The following is an 18,654-nucleotide window of genomic DNA, read 5'->3' as shown; positions in this document are numbered from 1 at the left end:
CTGTTCTTCCCGACCCGATTTGCAGAGAATTTGTGTATTTTCTGATTTTTAATAACTTAATTAATAATAATTAAATAAATATTAGGCTATTTATAGTAGTAAAATTAATACTCCTAGTTAAAACTAAGACCCTAATTTTACATCTTTTAAAATTAATTGGCCCCCAATTTTATAATTTTTGAGTATTAAAATTTAATTTTTAAATATTTTATATACACAATATATATGCCAAAATTTCCCAAAAATTGTGAATAATGTAAAAATACAAAGAAATGGTATAAATGAAAGTCCTATAATTTTATAAAAATAAAAATGTGATTTTTGTGGGGTTTTTAACACCCAATGGGGCCCGGAAAAGTCATTTTCATGAAACGAGAAAATTTATAAAATATCAAGATGTTCAGAATAACGCGATGGTACAAGCCGTTTGATGAAAAATAAGTTCCATTATTTTATTTGAAATATCAGCTATAAAATCATAGTTCGGGTCGTATAACTTTTGATACGAAAGCTATAAATACAAAATAAAATATCTGAAAAATATCCTGAAAATACCCGGATAATACAAAATACACGTAACATGTAGCAGTTAGGGTTTTACTACTAATTACACATAAATGACACATTAACACATATAATTTATTATAAATATGATATAATACAAGCGTAATTTTTCCAGACGTTACATATATAAAATAGAGAACTCTATGATGCAAGGTTTGCACACAGCTGCTTACAAGTAGAACTTACAAAGAACTGAAAAATTCTTTACAGATACAACTTTTTCTCTTTCTCCGGTTGATTGCTTACTTTCTTGATGTTATTCTACTTGCTACCCTTGGTTTATATATGACCAAGTTACATGATAAAAAGATAAAAAAATAAGACAAAATGTTTCTTAGTCTAATTACATGCTTCTTCATTTCTCTATCCGGTATCTTTGAATATCTTCAAGTTAGCATGGAAATGGAAATGCTTCTTTGTTCTCTAAAACCTGTAAATAGGCTGCCACATTCCATTTGCATCTAATCAACCCATGTGGCTGTCAAGTCACTATTAACTGCTATTTGAATTAGAATATCCATTGAAATTTCATTGAATCATCCGTTGAAACTGTGTTGAATCATCCGTCGAAGTTTCATTAGATCATTCGTTAAATGTGACTTGAGTCATCCGTCAAAACCTTGTAGAATCATCCATTGAAAGTCTTCCAGAGCAATTAACTCTATTTCACTTATGCAAAATTACAAGGCGTCTAATATTTACTATTAGCCAACCTATTTTGCATATCAAACTAGTAGTCAACATGACTTTAAATATCCTACAACTTCTAGATCTTTAAGGTATTGTAGATTGCATAAATGTGTTACAAGACTTATTAAAGTATAAGCTACTCTCTCAATGGATGTTAGAGTGATTATCCGTTGAAAACTACAAATTCACTAAATTAAATCTACTAAGGTGTTTTATTTAACTTATCATCAAGTACACAATATATTCCTAATGATCTCCCCCAATTTATGCCTACTGGAATTGAAGGCATAAATTAAGAGAAACTTGATGATAACAAAACACATTCTGGATACAGACTAATTTATAGTAGATAAAATTAACAAGTGCTGGATTTTATTGAAAATTATACAGAGGAAGGTTTGTAGAGAATCTCACAAGCCATTTTCAAGGTGCTCCTCTAGACTGAGCAAATTTAACTTATTTCCTTGACTGTCTGAACTTCTTTCCCAATTCAAATTGTTCTCTTCAATCTGGTTTTGAAGTTGCCTGTAGAATTCAGATTCATCTTCATTTGTCTGATCCAGCATTTCTTGCATCTTCATGAGAGTTTCATTGCTTGAGATTTTTAGCTGATCATCTAATATGAAGAATCTCCTGGTGCATTTCTCATCCTTCAACTCCATCAACCAGTATGGCCTCAAATGCACCCTATTTCCTGTGTATGGAATTGATAAGACTCTTGGGAGTGCATTTGGGCCTTTTCAGCTATTTCTTCTCTTTTCAATTCTGTTAAGTATCTCCCTTTTGGCAAAAATATTGAACCCAAAGTTCTTCTTTATTGAGGAGAATATCTTCACTTAGGTAGAATAACCTTTATTGAGAATTCTGTAAAGATGCCAAGTTAGCTCTTTTCCACCCTTATACCTGAAGACTAATCTCTCTGGAAGATTCATGTGAGCATCAATAGATCTTACTTCTTCTAACACATCCAGATAGAGATTTAGGTCTGAAAATTCTTTGATGTCACATATGTAGAGTTGATCTCCCTTGTTGACAGTTAGTTTGCATTTGGCAAAGGCTTTGGATTGAAGTTTGACAGGTTTGGCCTTTTTGATTGCTCTTGACTTTATTCTCTTTGGTTTGGTTGGGATTGGGATGTTTAGATCAGGGATTGGTAAGCTTTCTCAATCTATAGGTTCATCCTTGGGAATTATGGGTTCACCATGAAAATTTGTATCAGAATAAACCATGAATTCAGCTTGCTTCACTGTGGGCATGGCTGGTTGACTTGAAGTGGTAAATTGGGTTGGCATGTACTCTTCCTTTTTCTTCATCAAAATCCAGCTTCCTCTTTGGTCTGAATTTCAGTCTTGGTTTCTTTGTCTGCCTTGGTTCTTCTTGCTTTTCTTAATTCAGAGACTCAGTTATCACAGTTGGCATTTCAGATTTTGTGGATGCAGGCTTCTTAGCTTGATTCTTAGCATCTAAGGCAGCTCGCCTTTGTTGTTGTTTGAGCCTCGCCTTTTATTCTTTCTTAGCTTCTGCAAATTGTGGATGTCCAGCCATCACACAGAACAATTTGCCATTCCTATAGATTTTAGCAATTCTTTTCTTCAAGACTGAGTCTCTGGGATCTTTGAAATAAGCAATAGATCTTCCAAGAAGCTTCTTTTCATCAGGCTTGGGAGTTTCATAGACTAGGTCCAATGGATTTTTGCTTGAATTCTTTGGATAGTTTCTCTTTGGCTGAAAGATCACATTGGCCTATTGAGGTTTTCTTGCTGAGGGTTGACCCCTTTTCATGTTCCCTAAGCTCATTTCATTTATTGAAATTGGTCTCAATTGAGAGAAATGTGAGAAATGTTTCACAGCTTTGCCTTGTTTCTCAACTGGACCAAAATTTTTCTCAATGTTCTTATCAAGCTTCTTCCATTTTTCTTTCAGCTCTAGCTCAGCTGCTACTATCTTGATCAAGTCAATGTTGTCAAGAACTGGTGGCTTAGATAAAGTAATTGTTGGAACAATCACTTTACTGACTTGAATGTTGTGCACTTTCTCCCCTTACTAACTGGAATGATTGCAGTTGTCTCCCCTTCACTAACTGAGACGAGTGCATCTTTCTCCCCTTTTTGTTAGCATCAAGTTGAGCAGGGTTGGAAGTTTGTGTAGCCACCAATTTCTGAAGAAGGAGTGTATGGTGAACATGGTTGAGTTGGATTTTAGTGATGAAAGTTTCTAGGTCCTTCAGCCTAGTGTCCAAAGAATCAACCTTGCTGGTTAAGTTAGAATATTTCCTGAGTTGTTTGTTGATATCTCTCATTGCTTGGAGAAGACTCTTGGTGTTGGCATTTGTAGTAGCTTGAAGAGCTGTCTGAGCCTGATGGATTATATGGAATAGAGTTGATTTGAAGTGATGCCCACTGCAGTCTTTGCTAAACAACCATACTCGAGTGTTTATGCTTGAGCTAGGACCTGCATCTCCCCCTATGTCCATGAAATCATCTTCATCATTAGAAGCATCCCCAAATGTGCCTCTAGAATCTAACTCAAAATTATCACCAGCTGCGGGTGGAAGTGAGTTGATTGCATCCTGGGTCCTTAGCATGGAAGCTGTTGTGTGACAGGCTGGAACAGGGTGAGTAAATGCCTCAGCTTCATAAGAAACAGAGTCTAAGACAGCTTGATATTCTTGCTGAAATAGCTGCTCCTTTTCAGCCTCATTGACATCCCTTAACTTACTAACAATGGGCTCTTCCCAATCTTCTATACCAGCGTTTCTCTCATGTTCTCTCTGTTCTTGCATCAAGGGCTCCCATTGGCTTCCCACCCTTACACCCTCACCTTCACCATCTAGGTGGGACTCCTCTCACTCTCTTTTGCCAAGCTGGAAAAAATAGCTTGCATTAGTTCACTCTTTTCCTCTCCTTTTTCTAGAGAGCAACTCAGCCTCTCACTCTGTTCACTCCCTTCCCTCAATTCTAAGAGTGATTATACAACTACTAGATCATCTGCACTTGTAACAATAGTTGAAATCTCAAGTGGTGCAGTGATATTCAACGGATGAGAAATATCCACCGAGATAGTAGTTGAGAGTGTCAACGGATGATTGATGTCAAGCACATTTGTCAACACTACGCCATAAATGCACATAGACAACGGTTTTTATCCAGTGTTGCACGAAAAGCGTTACATTATCTACAAAATTTTCAGTTTATTGCAACATAGTAGTGAAAGCGTTGCATTACATTAAAGCTACCGTTGCTAATAACTGTTAGTGTTGCGCATCATGCAACAGTAGAGGTTATAGCATTGCATTACATATTTTTTTTATTTAATAAATGCTGGCGTGGAAAATAAATCTGAGGTGGCATGTTGGGGACCCACGGGTGTTGACGTGGCATGCTGACGTGTCATGCCACGTCAGCATTTTGGGCTCCACGTGTGGGACCCCCTGGTGACATGGCATGCTGACCTGGCACCAGTGCGTCCCACATGTTGGGCCCAAAATGCTTATGTGGCACAAAATGGGTCCACTTGCTGATGTGGCACTTCAGGCGTTGCATTTGCTTTCTAGTGTTGCAGTAGGTTATTTAGTGTTGCGTTAATTATTGTACTATTCTTAAAATTTATTTGTTATATTCATGTTCTAATTTTTTTAAAATAAATTTTTAATTAATACAACTGTACGGATGTTGTTTCCTACTAGTTTTAGAGATGTGTAATTTTTTTTTTAAAAAAATTAAATTTTATATCACGTGCTTTTTTAATAATCAAACCCTGGTGCACACGGGTTCACATTACGTAGTCTTGTTCAGAGTGGTGATTCTATTTTTTTAATTTTTTTGTTCAACAATCTAACCGTACAGATGATGATACCTACTAATTTTAGATATGTCTAAATTTTTTTTAAAAAAATTAGATTTTATATCATGTGTTTTTATAATAGTCAAATTATGGTCAACACGGGTTCCTATAACTAAGTCTTGTCCCGAGTGATGATTCTATTTTTTTAAAATTTTTGTTCAACGATCCAACCATACGGATGATGATACCTACTAATTTTAGAGATGTCTAAATGTTTTTTAAAAAATTTAGATTTTATATCATGTGTTTTTATAATAGTCAAATTTCGGTCAACACGAGTTCCTATAACCAAGTCTTGTCTCGAGTGATGATTCTATTTTTTTAAAAATTTTTGTTCAATGATTCGATCATACGGATGATGATACTTACTAACTTTTGAGATGTTTATATTTTTTTTGAAAAAATTAGATTTTATATCACGTGCTTTTTTAATAGTAAAATTACGGTCAACACTGGTTCCTGTTACCCAGTATTGTCCCGAGTGATTATTCTATTTTTTTAAAATTGCTTCTTCAACGATCCAACCGTACGGATGATGATACCTACTAATTTTAAAAATATGTAAATTTTTTAAAAAAAATTAGATTTTTTAGCGTGCGTTTTTATTATAGTGAAATTACGGTGAACACTGGTTCGTATAACCAAGTCTTGTCCCGAGCGGTGATTCTATTTTATTAAAATTCTTGTTCAACGATCCAACCGTACAGATGATATTACCTACTAATTTTAGAGATGTGTAATTTATTTAAAAAAATTAGATTTTATATCGTGTGTTTTTATAATAGTCAAATTACGGTCAACACGGGTTCCTTGTAGATTCTTGTCCCGAATGATTTCTATTTTTTTTAAAAATTCTTGTTCGATAATTCAATTATACAAATAATTGTTCCGATTAATTTTATCATTGTCGTGTTATTTTGACATATATTTTACACTAGTTATACAATTTTATTATAATATTTAAAACTGTAAATATTTAATAAAATACTGAAAAATAATTAAATGATGTTGAGACACAGATCTGCAATGTACTTTCCTTCTCTCCTCTCACTCTTTCCTTCTCACTCTCATTGGGCGGCTATTTTCCCCCTTAACAAAATTCACTCTCTTTCCTTCTCACTCTCACAATGTACTTTCCTTCTCTCCTCTCACTCTTTCTCACTCTCTCCTTCTCACTCATTCTCTCTAAACTCTTTGGGCGGCCAAATATCTGAGCTTCGAAGGCTGATATTCACTCTCTCCTTCTCTCCTTCGTTTTCAATTGGTGGATTTTGCAACATTTTTTCTGAATCTGAGCTTCAGTTTCTAAATCTGGGCAACATTTTCTAAATCTGAGCTTCGTTTACAACTTGCAGATACTTTGGGGGCTTTACATTGGTGGATTTTACAGGTAATTTTGCAGATATTTTGAACTTTTTCTCGATTTAAGGTTTATTTTTAGGGCTTTTGAGTTTGGGCTTTAGTATTTTAATTTAGGGTTTATTTTTAGGGCTTTTGATTTGGGGCTTTAGTATTTTGATTTGGGGCTTTAGTATTTCGATTTAGGGTTTATTTTTTAGGGATTTTGATTTGGGGTTTATAATTTCCTATGTTTCAAACTTATAATTTAGGGTTTCTTTTCTCTGTGTTTAGGCTTGTGTAATAATGTATGTATAACTATAATTTAGTTTGATTTGATGTTGTATTGTGTGTTTGATAGGGGGATTTATATCACTGGAAGTAGCTTGATTGGTGCGACGATTAAAGTGCTTGGTATTATTTCTAAGAATCAAATCAGGTTATACTCGAATCCTAACTTTGCGTATTTGTGTGTGTTGTTGTTTTGATATGATTTTGCGGATCTATTTTAGTAATCAACTTAATCTGTTTTGGACTGTGCATTGCTGGTGATGTATGTACTATTTTCATTTGATTTCATGTTTTATTTAGGAACAATTTTAGCCTTATGCTTCTTTTAGTATTAATTTACACTCACTTCTCTCTTTTTACAACAGTATAAATAAAGAAAGATATCATGGTCATATGTTATTCAGTTTTACAACAGTAGTGATGATTTTAGATTGTAATGTTAACCCTTTGAAGTTTATGTTCTTCTATTGTACTTTAATCTATGAAGTTTATGTTCTTCTGATGTATTTTTATTTTTAATGTTAATGGATGCAGTAGCTTTCTGTTCACTTTTAGTTACCCTGATAAGCTCTGTTTATATTTCTATGCACTTGTGTTCATCATTAGTTTTAAATTTAATGTCACTAGCATTTAAGATTAGAATCAGAAAGTTGAAGCAACAGGAAAAATTACTAGTGAGCTTAGAAATTCTTGGATAACCGGAATGGTATTATATTTATTTCATTACATTGAGTTACTGTATAACTCTTATCTTATTGTACCGCATTGACTTGCAAGTAATCTAAAATTACTGAAGTAAATGCAGTGATAATAATAGAATTATATACTCGCCATTAGGATAATAATGCTCATCAACCTAAAATTCCTTTATGTACCAGTAGACTCCTTTGGTCTCACCTTCATCTTTCTCGACATAAATGCATTCCTTCATTTCTCTGTACATTGCCTTGAGAATTGGAGTCCCATCGTACTGATAATAGTTTCCCAGTAACGGCTTCACTGCCTCTGTTGCACCTCCATTTACTTTCATCACTCTCTTGTTACTTGTACCGCCATAAGTCTTCTTCAACTATTTCTTAACTACTGCATGACACATATTACTTCTTGTACACCTTGTGTTATTCGCAGGCTCTCTGTTAGTCAAGTATAAAACCTTAAGTTCATTGTCACATCTACTCTATTTTGTCTAGGTGAAGGTAGGTTCAAACTAAGTTTAGACATTTGTAATGGACTCTGAGAGTAACGTTTGGATATGACTACCAAGATATAGCGCAGAATACGGACAAGGGGTGACAGATTTTTTAGATAATGCCTTACCAGTTTGTGCGAGGGGCAACAAAATGATCGTACCTTATTTTTTTGTACCTGGTATATTAAGTACGTGCTCCTAGAAAATGTAGAGGACCGATAAAAATGACTAGAGTTCATGGAAGGAACCCTAATGAGAAAGTGGTCATCTCTTTGAATGCAAAGGGTCAAGCAGTTTCGGATATAGAAGGAGATGTAGCAGAGCTAAGTAATTTCTTGGGAACATTGGCAAGGGATATTGTGTCACTGACTTCGGTCAATTGGCACGTTGTTCTCGACCAATTGAAACATAAATTGTGGGAGTATACTCTGGTGATTTCTATGCTCTATAACATAGATTAAATCACATTCCAAATTTCTACATTATATTAATAAATTATAGTCGTTCTTTTTATGCTTAATATATTACAGGGCAAGTATGTTATTCCAGATGAAGGAAGGAAATGGGTTTATACGACCCTTAGTAATGCTTGGAAACTACACAAGGCTCGTGTAAAAAAAGCTCATTATACTAAATACAACACCGATGAGGACAGACTGGATAATAGACCAAACCGAGTCCCATTAGAGGATTTTAAAATATTGTTAAAGTACTGGGGGGATGAGGTGGTTCAGGTAGTAAATAGAAAAACCTTAATTACTTAAATAGTTGCTTAACAGAAACTGACATGATCTGTGTACTTGTTTTTATTTTATGAAAACTGGTCTGATCTGGGTATTTTGTTGTAATTTTGCAGAAATTGGCTAGGGAAAATGTTGAGCATCGTAAGTCATTGGTTGAGACGCACACGTTGGGTCGTAAACCTGTTGCCCTAGTTGTTGAAAAATTGGTATTTGTTTTTCATTTTGCAAGTTTATTTTTAACACAATGATTTACATTATGGTTCTTATCCATATAGACCCTCAGTACCTTTTAGGTATGCTTGTGTTATGTAAGAATTTTTATATATTATTTATAACATGATGGGTGTTTTATTTAAGTGTGAAGGTTTTATTCAAGTGTGGTTGTTAAATAGATTTTTGTTTGTTTAGGGGAACAAAGATTAGTCTAAAGTTAAGTTTTTTTATCTATATGACAGTAGGAGTACTAAATAGTTAATACAAACATATTTCCAGGTTAAATTTCTCCGGCATCCACACTTAAAAATCTTGTTTCCTTTCTTTTTTTACTGATATTAGGTTTTCCGCATGTTGTCCTCTGAAGGATATTTACTCATGCATGCATCTCTTTTAACTTAGTTCACATTTTGCTCTAAGTGCCTGTGTATCCTAGGTTTTGAATCTGTTTTTGCAGTATGATTACAGCTTTATGTCTTTTTTGATAAACGATTATGTCTTGATTGTATAGTCGTAATTTTATGTCTTTTTCTGGTCTAAATTCTGTAATGCTGAATATTACTCCCTCTGTATTGATCGAGATCGATCAGTCTTTAAAAACCATGATTTTGCGCTGATCAGCTTAATATATTTGATTATTTAAATACCCCTGTTTTTTAAGGACTAATTTTGTACATTTTTGACAGAGAAAGGCTGATCCGAATCTTGAGCATCCAAGCGATGCTCAAATATATTCAATCACTCGTAAGCGAGAAGAAGGGCGGGAATACAAGTCAAATACTGAACAAATGAAGGAGAAACTTGTAAGTATATTTTATTGTACAGAGGCAGTTTATATTAATGGCATATTTAGCTACTGCACTAACCAACTTTTGCAGGCAAAAATTCAGAAGTTGATGGAAGAGGGAAAGGAGGCTGAAGCAAATGCATTTGCTTCTGATGGAAAGGTCCATGCACCTAACTGGCTACTTAAAAGGACCGGTACTAAGTCGGTCTCGACGTCAACTAAGGCCTCAACTACATAGCAAGTACAAGAGTTAACTGAAAAGATAAGCGTCCTTGAGAGCGAATTGGAGGCCAAGTTCAACAGGAAATTGCAGGAGAACATGGCTTGGATTGTGAAAAAATTGGGAGAAGCAAATCCTGGTATAAAATTCAATCTCGAAGACGTATGTGCCACGGTTTCCAGTGATCAAGAGGAAAATGGTACTCCAGTCACTCAAGGCACTCAAGGCACAACTTCTTAGTGACTTTATTCTTTGGTATTTCTGTTCATTTGAAGAAAGATTTGATGTACTTTTGGTGTTTTAAATTTATAATTGGGTGTATGTAGTTTGGTACTTTCGTATATTTAGAACTTGTTGGATGCCCGATAGGGCTGTTTATGTTGGATGCCCGATAGGGCTATTTTTGTTGGATGCCTGATAAGGATGTATTGTTGGATGCCACTTATGGAAGGTATCATGTAAAAACATACCTGTTATGTCCAAATTTTATGTTTGCAAGTGTTGCATTTTCCAGAATATGATGTTGCATATTGCATTATATTGTGTTGCATTTGATAATAATAATGTTGCACCTTAAAAAATGGTGTTGCATAATGTGGTATATACTGTTGTAATTGAATGAAAATAGTGTTGCATATGCATCAAAATGGTGTTGCATAAACAATACGGGCCCCACATATGACGTGAAAAAAGGGTCCCACTGCTGACGTGGCATTGTGGGCCCAATATGCTGACGTGGCATTATGGTCCCCAAAGCTGACGTGGCAGGATGGGACCCAGCTGACGTGGCATGCTGATGTGGCTCTAGGACCCCCTGTTGCTGACATGGCATCTGATGTGTCAGTTGCTATGTAGGACCAAGTGTACTATCCTGTCAGGTCTAATGCAACACTTTATATTGTTGCCAATAGGTGATTTACTGTTGCAAAGTCCACCTGATGCAATACTTTCAAGTGTTGCACAAAATGTTGCACTAGGTGTCTACGGCCACTTCCACATTGGCAACCCCCCCTTGGTGTTGCCTATTACCTTATGCAACATCATTTGGGCCTTATGCAACTGTATAGTAGGGGTTGCCTATGTGCACTTATGGCGTAGTGCGAGATACAATCACTAATCGAAGGATGAAGAATATCCGTCGAGAGAGTAGAAATGATAGGGTTTGGAGTTGAAACTAATGTAGAATCTGTGGTGATTGATTTGAGATTTTGCACAGATTTCTTAGTAGAATCAGAAAGAAATGGCAAGTGTGCTAACAAATCATCCAAAGGATGATGCTTACTTGCTTTAAATTTTGGCTTCTCCAAAAGAGTTAAGGATGGAGAATCAGGAATTGATATGTGAATCATGTCCACATCCAGAGAGTTAGTGAGTGATTTTTGTGTGTGAGGTGCTTCAATTGTAAGAGATTTTGGATGTGACTCCACATTTATTGGAGCCACATCAATATGACTTTGAGAAAGTGCTATAACTGAGTCTTTGACTGCAGTTTGCACAGTGTGTGCACCATGTTTATCCCCATGTGATTTAGATTTTTTCTTTCTTGTATAGGTTTGAGATAGATCTGTGTCCCTAACCCTTTTGGCACGTGCTCTTGGCTGAGAGCTTTGTTCAATAACCACATCCTTTTGGGAGGATGCAACTAGTAATGGGATAAATTCCTTATTAAGCACTACAGTTTTTTGGGAAACTGCAGTGTGGCCAGGATGGGTTACACACACCTTTCCCTCCTTATCCTTAGGGTTTCTTTGATGTTCACCATATCCCTCACCATGCTTACTTCCCTTCACACTCCCCTCTTTGGTTTTAGTAAATTTTGAAACTAGTCCCTTTTGAGAGGAACTAGAATGGGGTCTTTGAGACTTGGATTTAAAAACTTTGGTTTTAGTGGCTTGGGTAGACATCTTTTGGGGAAAACTCACAGAATCCATAGCCACAGTTTCTGCAAAAAAACTTGTGGTAGAGAAGTAGCAGAGACAGAAGTGATTACCTCACTTACCTGAGGCCCCTCCATGATTGGAAAGTAGACTAGAGGAACCTCACTGAGGTTGTTTGCCCTGTTCAAGTCAGCAATAACTCTCCTTTCGTGAACCCAACAATGAAGCTTGTTGATTGGGTTCTCAATGATAAGATTCTCAGCAACAAAGTTAGCTAGTAACATAAAGAATCTAGCATAATATATGTTTTTGGACCTTTTCTTAATGTCTCCTTGCTTATAACCCAACTCATACAAGACAGACTCACTAAAATATGATACTTATTACTAAGCAGCATATACAACATGTTAACAAGTGAGTAAGTCACAGCATCAAAATTACTAATTTTTCCATAAAAGACTTTAATAAAAGAGTCATAGAGAAAACTTCACTCCTTTCTAAGGCCTTTTCTCCAAATCTCACCTAGCTTGGAAGGGTCAAGAGAATAACCCATAGAAATAAGCATAGATCTTACATCTGTGTCTGTGTGTGGAACTAGTGTATTTTTCTCAGGAAATTAGAAACATGCTCGAATTACATCACTAATTATTCATTAATTATTACCTTTAAGAGTGAAGGTAATAGTTTTGTCATGTGAGTTATAAACAGCAGTAGTCTATATCTCCTCAACTACTTCACAGTAGATGACAGGAGACTCCAGCATAGCATAAATCAGTTTGCAACTTCGAATGAAATCCATCATTTTGTGATAATCTACAGAAGCAGCAATCTCCTTGTTCACCAGTACGATGAAGTTATTTATTTAATAAACAAACCCAGTTTGGGACATGATCTTGACTACTGGTGCCATTGCTGAGAGGACAAGTAATTGCAGAGAAGAAGGTTTTTGCTTTGGAGACGAAAGAGTTAAAGAAATTGCTTGAGAAAGATAAAAGTAAAAATGAAAAATTAAATAGGCTTCTATACTATCTCAGAAATAAATAGTTAAAAAGTGAAAAGTAAAAATAAAGTAACCAATGAAATTAGCCCAAAATAACCGTTAAAATAAAATAAACTATTGAAATTCTAATAATTATTCATCGAAATATACTTATAGGTTGTAAGTAAATTCGACGGATAATGCCTAGAATTAACGGCTAAGATTGGGAGCAACTCAACAGATAAGGATGAAACAATTATCCATCGAGACAAAAGTACCCAGAATAATATCTGACATTTCCACGGATGATAAAATTCGACGGATATTCATTTTCAACTGATAATGAATATCCGTCGAGATGTAAATTCTGACTTGGCCAAAATTTCATCTTTGACAAGAAGCATAAAATTTTATTCTGGCTGCATTTCAAATTGTTTAGACATTAAAATAAATTCAGAGTAATTAAGCATACCTAACTCACTTACCAACCTAGTAAAGATGGATTCATCAAGTGGCTTATTGATGATGTGTGCAAGTTGCTTCTCACTTGGAACAAAATGAAGTTCCACAGTTCCATTCATGACATGTTCTCTAATGAAGTGGTACTTAATGTCAATGTGCCTGGTCCTTGAATGTTGTACTGGATTTTCAGTAATTACAATGGGACTTTTGTTATCACAAAAAATAGGAATCTTATCCGCCTGTAGACCATAGTCCAACAGTTGGTTTTTCATCCATAAAATCTGTGCACAGCAACTACCAGCAATAATATATTCAGCCTCGGCTCTAGAAGTAGAGACTGAATTCTACTTTTTACTGAACCATGATACTAGCTTATTTCCTAGAAATTGACAGGTTCCTGTAGTACTTTTTTCTATCAATTTTACAACTGCATAATCTGCATCTAAATAACCAGTTAGATCAAAACCAGAATCTATAGGATACCAAATGCAAAGTTTTGGTGTTCCTTTGAGATATCTGAAAATTCTCTTAATAGCTACTAAATGAGATTCTCTAGGATCATCCTGAAATTTAGCACAAAGACAAATAGCAAACATTATATCTGGCCTACTGGCTTTTAAATATAAAAGTGAGTCAATCATGCCGCTATAGCTTGAAATATGCACAAGATTTTTCAGTAGTGTTTAATTCAAGTTTGGTGGTAGAGGCCATGAGAGTTTTTGCATATGTGCAATCCATTAAGTCAAACTTCTTCAAAAGATCATAAATATATTTGGTTTTACTAATGAATATCCAATCACTAACTTGCTTAACTTATAAACCAAGAAAGTAAGTTAGTTCTCCCATCGTGCTCATTTGATACTTACTTTGCATCAATTTGGAAAACTTTTTGCAAAGTTTTTAATCTGTAGAGACAAAATATAATATTATCTACATAAATTTGAACAAGTATACTAGAGCCATTAACATTTTTAAAGAATAAAGTTTTATCAACAGTACCTCTTGTGAAATGATTTTATAAGAGAAACTTTGATAAAGTGTCATACCAGACACTAGGTGCTTGCTTCAATCCATAAAGTGTTTTTAAAAGATAGTAGACATATTCTGGAAAGTTGGGGTCTTCGAAACCAGGAGGCTGACTGACATAGATTTCCTCCTCCAAATCTCCATTCAGAAATAAACTCTTAACATCCATTTGATAGACTTTGAAATTGGCATGGGCTGCATAGGCCAGAAAGATTCTGATGGTTTCAAGTCTTGCAACTGGAGCAAAGGTCTCATCAAAATCTATTCCTTCTTGTTCACAATATCCCTTAGCAATCAATCTAAATTTGTTCCTGACTATTATGCCATTTTCATCCATCTTGTTTCTGAATACCCACTAGGTGTCAATAGGATTCTTTCCTTAGGCTTGGGTACTAGCTTCCAAACTTAATTCCTTTCAAATTGGTTTAGCTCTTCCTGCATAGCTAAAACCCAATCAGGATCCAACAGAGCTTCTTCTACCTTTTTAGGCTCTTCCTGAGACTGGAAGCTTCTATATAGACATTCTTCCTGAGTTTCTTTCCTTGTTTGCACTCTTGAAGATGCATCACCAATAATTAATTCAAATTGGTGATCTCTAGTCTATTTTCTTTGTTGCAGTAGATTAGCTGTAGATGAAGAGGCCTCATATTTGTCTTGATATGTGACTGAGTTTTGATTAGAAGAAACTCCGTCTGAGTTTGTGGATCTTTGACTTGATGTTGGGGTTCTTTCTGATTGTGATCTGTATTGGCTTTCAACTCCTATTATTGGCTCAGGGGATGTTGATCTTTGCCTCTCGACGGATGATGCAGATTATCTCTCAACGGATGATGCACTTGGTCTTTCGACGGATGTTGAATTATGTGCTTAATTTGTTATAGATTTTTTTGCATTTTCCTTAGATATTGTTTTTTGATCACTTTCATCATCACTATCATCACAAATCATCTCAACATTATGAAATTTGAGGCTTTTATGGAAGTCTCCATCTTGAAGTCCTTCAATCCTCTTATCATCAAACATAACATGTACAGATTCCATAACAATGTTGGTTCTGAGATTGTAGACTCTGTATTCTTTTCCAACTGCATACCCAACAAAAATGCCTTTATCTGCTTTGGCATCAAAATTTCCATGTTGCTTAGTTTGATTCCTTATATAGCATTTACAACCAAAGACATGAAGAAATTTTAATGTTGGCTTCCTATTCTTGAGCAATTGGTAGGGTGTCACGCATTTTGCTTGATTGACCAAAGAAATATTTTGAGTGTAGCATACAGTATTTACAGCTTCTGCCCAAAAGTATGTTGGTAACTTTGATTTTTCTAGCATTGTTCTTGCAGCTTCAATAAGAGATATGTTCTTCCTTTCCACCACCCCATTTGTTGTGGGGTTCTCACTACTGAAAAGTCATGCATGATCCCATTTTCTTTACAAAACAATCTCATCACCGAATTCTTGAACTCAGTTCCATTGTCACTCCAGATTCTTCTAACTTTGAGATCAGGATGATTGTTGACTTGCCTTATGTGATTGATGATGATTTCACTAGCTTCATCTTTGGATTTTAGAAAATATGTCCAAGAGAACTTTAAGAAATCATCCACAATTACTAGGTAGTATCTTTTCTTTGAGATGGACCACACATTGACTGGTCCAATTAAATCCATGTGTAGTAATTGTAAAGGTTCTCCGACGAGACCATATAGGCCTTTAAATTATTGAATCAAGCTTCTTTCTAAATGATGCCTTGATTTGCTTCCCTTTTTGACAGGCATCACACAATCCATCCTTTGAAAATTCCACTTGAGGAATGCCTCTTACCAAATCTTTCCTGACTAGTTCATTCATAGTCTTGAAGTTAAGATGGGATAGCTTCTTGAGCCATAGCCAACTTTCATTTTGACTTGCCTTGCTGAAGAGACAAGTGACAGATTCTGCATTTGATGAGTTGAAGTCAGCTAGATACATATTTCCTTTTCTCACTCCAGTGAGAACCACTTTGTTATTTTTCTTGTTGGTCACAACAAAGGCTTCAGAGTTAAATATTACTGAGTTGCCCTTGTCACAAAGCTGGCTGATACCCAACATATTATGCTTGAGTCCATCCACTAGGGCAACTTCCTCAATGATAAAATTATCTTTAGAACTCAAGCCATATCCCACAGTATAACCCTTGTTGTCATCTCTAAAAGTGATACTTGGGCCAGCTCTCTCCTTGAACTCAGTGAGCAGGGTAGAATCTCCAGTCATGTGCCTTGAGCACCCACTATTCAAATACCAAAGATTCTTTCTATTTCCCTGCACACAATAAAATCAAATCAAGTTGATTTTGGTACCCAAGTTTCCTTGGGTCCTGCTTTGTTAGCCCTTTTCTTAGGTTTCTTAGGCTTGTCCTCATTTGACTTAGGTATCTGAGATTCATCCTTTGTCATTTGAGTAGAACCTTTTAAACCATTCATCATTACAGAATTATCATGCACAGGCTGGTTAAAATGGAAAGGCATATTCTGTGCAAACATGTTATTCCTCTAAGGCATACTAAATGGCATTTGTGGCATACTAAATGCATCGTAGTAAGGATTATGTGCAAATGGCTTATTATCAAATTGTGTGCAGGCATAACATTCACATGCATTGTATGCATGTTAGGAAATGAAGAAGGTGCAGACATGGGTACATGCATAGCAAGTCTGCAATTAACATACAAATGATTAACACTACAACATTTCACACAGGTTTTTCTAGGTGCATATTTATCAGGTGTGTAGTTGTTATATTTGTTAGTTCCTACTTTCCCATTCCTATTATTTTTCCTTTTAGATTCTTCTTTAACCTCTATTTTCTCCAATTTGTCATTCAATTGCTTGATTGACAAATGCTCTACATTGACTCTCTTGTCCTTTTTCACTTGACTTGTTTCTCCTGGAACAAAGTTCTTGGAAACTCCATATTTCTTATTTAACTTAGCTAGCTGGGATTTGCTAACTGGCTTTCTTCCACTCGACGGATGTGGTTCCTTTTTTTTCGACGGATAATTCATTTGATCATTCGACGGATAACCTTCATTATCCATCGAGTCCATATCCGTTGAGAGTCCTTCTTCCAAGTTATGATTTAGTTTCTCCTTGCTCTTTTTCCAGGCTTTATCACAGAAAGATTCTATAACTTGAATTTTAGTAATTTGAGTATGGACATCTCTAGATGATTTCCATGCCTTAATTACTTCATGTTCTCGTTCAAGTTGCTTTCTTAAAATATCCTCTTTCTTTAAAGGTTCATTTAGTTCATCTTTAGAAATCTTGCACTCCATCTTCAGTTTCTCAAACTCGACAAATTGAGTTTCCAACATATTGTTTCTTTTACCCAAAAATAAATTGTTCTCTTTAATTCTATTGAAATGTAATTTATAGCATCTTTACACTCAGCTTTATATAAATATGCTAGATTAGTGATGATTACCTGATTACTGGATGAACTGACCTCTATTTCATCTGATTTGGCCATAAATGCTAGATTGACATACCTTGTATCCTCATCCTCCTTTAATCCATCAGCAACCCAGTCATTTTCCTGAGTTAGAGTTGCCATTTCCTTCTGTTTAAGCAACTCAAAGTATTTCTTTTTTGTAATCAATAGGCTCAAACTTCTTTTTATCAGAATCAGGCTTTCTACACTCACTTGCAAAATGATCACTCAAGCCACACTTGAAACATTTAAATTTTGACTTGTCAACCATATTTCTATTTTCTTGAATTTGAGCTTGGCAAACCTTCTGGATAGAAAAGCCAGATGCTCATCTATGTCATCCATATCATCTTGACTAAGATGGTCTTCATGTTCAGCTACTAGCCTCTTTCCTTTGCCTTCACAAACTCTAGGGTTTGGTGCAGATTTCACAGCTTCTACCTTTATCTCTTTCTCTCTCTCTTTCTCAGCAACCAATGCAATGGATCCTCCCTTCCTCCTTCCTTTCTCCAGCTTCTCATCTTGCTTTAATTCAAGCTCATAGGTCTTTAGAATCCCATACAGTCTGTCCAAGGTAAATTTCTCATAATTTTGAGAGTTTCTTAGTGAGACTGTCATAGGATTTCATTCCTTTGGTAGATATCTAAGGAACTTGAGGTTGGAGTCCTTTATCTGATAGACTCTTCCAAGAAGCTTTAGAGCATTTAGTAGTTTTTGAAACCTACTAAAGATGTCAGTAAGTGACTCACGTTCTTCACTATAAAACGCTCATATTGCTGAATCAAGAGTTGCATTTTATTTTCCCTTATTTGCTCAGTTCCATCACATATAACTTGAATTTTATACCAGACATCCTTAGAGGTTTTGCAATTGATGATGTTGTCAAACATGTAACCATCAATACCATTAAACAAAATGTTCATAGCCTTCTTATCCTTATGAACTTGCTCAATATCTAGATTAG

General features: G+C 35.4%; 1 protein-coding gene and 1 pseudogene across 1 annotated transcript; one reads left to right on the top strand and one right to left on the bottom strand.

Moving 5' to 3' along the window:
- The window catches only part of LOC141685861 (tubulin alpha-4 chain-like), a 101,205-nt pseudogene extending 93,449 nt beyond the window's left edge, over positions 1 to 7,756 (bottom strand).
- A 383-nt stretch (positions 7,757 to 8,139) lies between these two features.
- On the top strand, positions 8,140 to 10,733 carry LOC141685860 (uncharacterized). The gene is made up of 6 exons (XM_074490939.1): positions 8,140 to 8,346; positions 8,446 to 8,649; positions 8,772 to 8,864; positions 9,558 to 9,674; positions 9,750 to 9,818; positions 10,572 to 10,733. Exons 1-6 carry the CDS (start codon positions 8,140 to 8,142, stop codon positions 10,731 to 10,733), a joined length of 852 nt encoding a protein of 283 aa, XP_074347040.1.
- Positions 10,734 to 18,654: the final 7,921 nt, after the last annotated feature.

Source organism: Apium graveolens, chromosome 9 (assembly GCF_009905375.1).
Source record: "Apium graveolens cultivar Ventura chromosome 9, ASM990537v1, whole genome shotgun sequence".
In the NCBI taxonomy this organism is placed as follows: Eukaryota; Viridiplantae; Streptophyta; class Magnoliopsida; order Apiales; family Apiaceae; genus Apium; species Apium graveolens.
The sequence above is the reverse complement of the archived record's forward strand: the minus strand, read 5'-3'. Positions and strand labels throughout refer to the sequence as shown.

Coding starts and splice junctions, on each gene's coding strand:
- LOC141685860 (XM_074490939.1), top strand. CDS start 8,140: ATGACTAGAGTTCATGGAAGGAACCCTAATGAGAAAGTGGTCATCTCT. Junction 8,347..8,445: donor AATTGTGGGAGTATACTCTG/GTGATTTCTATG, acceptor AATATATTACAG/GGCAAGTATGTTATTCCAGA. Junction 8,865..9,557: donor CCCTAGTTGTTGAAAAATTG/GTATTTGTTTTT, acceptor CATTTTTGACAG/AGAAAGGCTGATCCGAATCT.